Genomic DNA, 3535 nt, shown 5'->3' with positions numbered 1-3535 from the left:
CCCCACCCCAAGCCTTCTATCTAATCTCCCCAGTCTCTGCTGTCACTCCGATCCCTTATAGATAGTTCTCAAAAGAGCAAAACACTCTCTCAGCGGCAGACATTCGTCTCTGCGAAGCCGAAGGCCCCACCCCCCAGCGTACGTCCTCGGCGTCGCCAAATCCTACCCACGCTGGGCGCACGCCAGAGGACTCCCGGAAGTGCGTGCGGGAAGGCGCCGGAAGTGACGGGGGCCCCGCCCCCTCCTAGGGTCTCTGTGGAGCCCGGGACGCGCCGGCTTTGAGCATCCCTGGCCGGGCAGGCGGGTGGCCCCGGGGTTGCAGCTCTGGCGGCGGCTGCTCCGCCGGCCGGCGACATGGCCAGCTCCGCAGAGGTACAGTCCGCACCTCTGTGCACGCCCGGCCTTCCTGCGGCCCGGCCCCACTCAGCCCTTCACAGCCCGGCCCCGGCCTGCGCGTCCTTCCCACCCCTCCCTGCCCCCGCGCTGCCCCTTCCTCTCCGGCCCCGGCCCTCTGGGTCCTTTCCACCCCGAGCCCGGCGTCGGGCCAGATTCGGTCCCTGTCCCACCCACAGCGTCAGCCCCGACCCACCCCTTTCCCCCCCGGACCTGGCCTGGCCTCTGGCCTCATCTCCTGGAGCCCCATCCGCCCTGCCCGCTTGCCGTGCCCTGGTTGCCTCTTCGGGCTTCTGCCTCTTTGCGGTCCCGCCGCCCCTGCAGGCCTCCCGCCCCTCGCCCAGGGTCTCCCAGCCCTAAGACTGACTCTGTCCATCCGTCCCCACCCATCCCCGTGGTCAGCTCCGTCTCACCGCCCTCGGAAGCCTCCTTGCCGTCTGACCTGTGTGCATTTGTGTGGGGGTGGGGAGGGAGCGTTGACGGAGGAAAAGCCATTTCACGGATGGGTGGGACTGCTAATCCTGGGATTCCTTCCCGAATCTCTTCGAATCTGAGAAAGTCCGTGTGTCGCTGCGGACAAAGGAGAGGCACGCTGGGCTCCGAGTGATGACATTCCTTTCCGTTGCCTTCTGCCTACCTGTCCGCACACCTGTGTTGTTTATCACCCCGCCCTGCCGGGGCTCAGATGGTGCACAGAACACGCCCCTTCGGTCTTTGGCATTTGTGAACCAGTGTGAGAAGTTTACGTGTCTCCCACAGTCGACAGAGTCTTGCGGCCAGCTCCCCATTGTTTGGAGGGACTTTGGTTCAGAGTGACCACTGTGGCTCCTTGGTGGAGGGAGGGGGCAGGGAGGCTAACAGGCTGGTGGCAGGAGGAAACCCTAGCTCTCAGGTCCAGTTGGCAGCAGCAGAATGGGGTTAGTGGTGTGTGCTTGGGGGTGATGATGGTGCTGGTGGTCTCATAGGGTCCTGGCTCTCAGGCCCCTCTTTTCCTTGAAGTATACATGGTCAGTTGTGCAGTGGGTTGAGCATTTGGCTTCGAACTACAGGTGTCCTATAGGGTCCTTAGGAGTTGGAATGGATGAGTTGGCTGTAGCATAAAGGGATCTTGGGTGGTGCAGTGGTTATCTTCTCTCGGCTTTTGGCCAAGAGGTCGGCAGTTCAACCCCACCAGTGCTTGCATGGGAAGGAGCCCCTGCTATAAAGAAAGATCTCCAGCCTTAAAAACTATGAGGGCAGTTCCACAAGGTCCTATAAGGTCTCCATGAGTCACAATTGACGCATGGACATCTAATGACAACCGGCTCTTTAAACTACCACTCTGAACCATTTCAAAGTGTCATTGTCCAGTTCGAACCAGATCCTTCCTGAATGTGCCTTATGAGAATCACCTGGATCCGGGAACCGGTGGCCTCAGGTGATCTGCCCCGACTCCACTCCACCTGGGACTGGAATTTCAGGAGAGGCCAAACCTACCAGGAAACCCCCTGGAGCAGAGGGACAGTCCAGCAAAGGGCTGCCTTCCTCACTGCTGACCCTCTGACGGTGGGCTAGTGGCCCACGTGTTGGCTTTCTTGAAGATGGTGGGTGGGTGGGTTCTCCTGAGACTAGTGCTTGCGAGGGCGCATTTATTGGGGGTGGGTGGGGGTGGAGAGGGAGGCATGCTAGGGTCACTTTTTAAAAAAGGGAAGTAGAATTGACAGCATTAAAGGAAGCATTTTTAAGGGACCAGCTCAGTAGCTTTGAGTGTTCACACCTGGAGGCAAGTACCAACCTCACTCTGGTTCTGTCATCCCCGCCAAAAAATAGACCCCCCAGGTGGCCCCTAAGCAGTTCAGCCCATCCCTCTCCCACCCAATGCCCAGCAGCCACTGTCTGCTCTCTGTCATAACAGACAGAGAGTCCTGGTCTGTACTTCCAGGCTTGGGTGACCCTGTATCTCCTATCTTAACCTCAGCACGGTTTGGATGTGCGTTTGGATGTCCCACCCTCTTGTCTGTCAGTGCTTCATTCTTGTTTTGGCTCAGTCGTATCCCATTGTAATGAGCCAGAGCAGGAGCCCAGGTGGCACAGTGGCCAAGTCCTGGGCTGGCTGCCAACTGGAATGTCAGTGGTTTGAACCCACCGGAAGAAAGATGCGGCCGTTTTACTCTGCCTTGCAGGGTCGCTGTGAGTCGGAACGGGCTGGATAGGAGTGGGTTTGCATTCAGGCTGGTTTTGTATGGCTTGGGTCACACGTGTTTCCCAGTCTTCTCTGCATTGGGGTGGGGGTGGGGGTATTCTGGCTGCCATGCAGGCTGAAGGAATAGGCTTCCAGTCATTCCGTGTATTTGCCTAGAATGGAACTGCTGGTCTTGCCCACGCTTTGGGAGTCTTGGTGGTGTAGTGGTTACACGTTGGGTGGCTAACTGCAAGGTCAGCTGTTCAAAACCACCAGCTACATGGCCATGGTGAGTGATAGAAACCCATTGAAGAAGATCCGCATAATGAAATGACAGCGCCCTGGAGATGCTGCAGTCCCACGGGATAAGCCACTGAGTGGGGTGCCAGGAGTGGGTGGAGGAGCTGCAGCTCGCCTCTGGGCTCCTTGACAATGTTTTTAAAATGGATTGCGCTGCTGCTGCTGGAGACATGCGCATCAGGATGCACACCCACCGATTCAGCACTGCCTCCCAGCGCGGTCCCATGATGGGGATGATGTGCTTGAAGTCATGCAACTGGGCTCCCCCCTTTCTGAGTCACCCTCCCGGTGAACATACACTCACTGCCCCCCCACCCCAAGCCTTCTATCTAATCTCCCCAGTCTCTGCTGTCACTCCAATCCCTTATAGATAGTTCTCAAAAGAGCAAAACACTCTCTCAGCGGCAGACATTCTTGCTGAGTTAAGTCAGACTGTTTGTTTCTGGTCTTAAGCAAGTCAACTTCAGGGGATATTTTTGGGGTTGGAGTTTCCAAAGATGATCTCAGGGCAGCTGTTTCAGGACTTTTGTCCACCCACCACCCCTGGCTCTAGGAAATCTGAATTCCATGGTGGTTTGAAAGCCTCTCTCATCCTTCTCTCATTTGGGTCATGGTTCTCCTATAGAATCTTTTCTCTCCGTGTCCTTTTTTCCTTTTAAAAACCATTTTATTGGGGGCTCG

The 3535-nt window shown here is 57.1% G+C and overlaps 1 protein-coding gene across 2 annotated transcripts in view; it reads left to right on the top strand.

The window, feature by feature from the left end:
• The first annotated feature begins 288 nt into the window (after nucleotides 1–288).
• Nucleotides 289–3535, top strand: part of FBXL18 (F-box and leucine rich repeat protein 18) — a 31596-nt gene continuing 28349 nt past the window's right edge. For both annotated transcript variants that reach the window (XM_004705545.3, XM_045285995.1), the window contains exon 1: nucleotides 289–372. In XM_004705545.3, the coding sequence (XP_004705602.3) occupies nucleotides 355–372 (18 nt within the window). In that variant the 5' untranslated portion in view covers nucleotides 289–354. The remainder of the gene's footprint in view (nucleotides 373–3535) is intronic.

This window comes from Echinops telfairi, unplaced genomic scaffold, assembly GCF_000313985.2.
Source record: "Echinops telfairi isolate 266 unplaced genomic scaffold, ASM31398v2 ScPeMD7_5;HRSCAF=22, whole genome shotgun sequence".
Taxonomy (NCBI): Eukaryota; Metazoa; Chordata; class Mammalia; order Afrosoricida; family Tenrecidae; genus Echinops; species Echinops telfairi.
The sequence above is the reverse complement of the archived record's forward strand: the minus strand, read 5'-3'. Positions and strand labels throughout refer to the sequence as shown.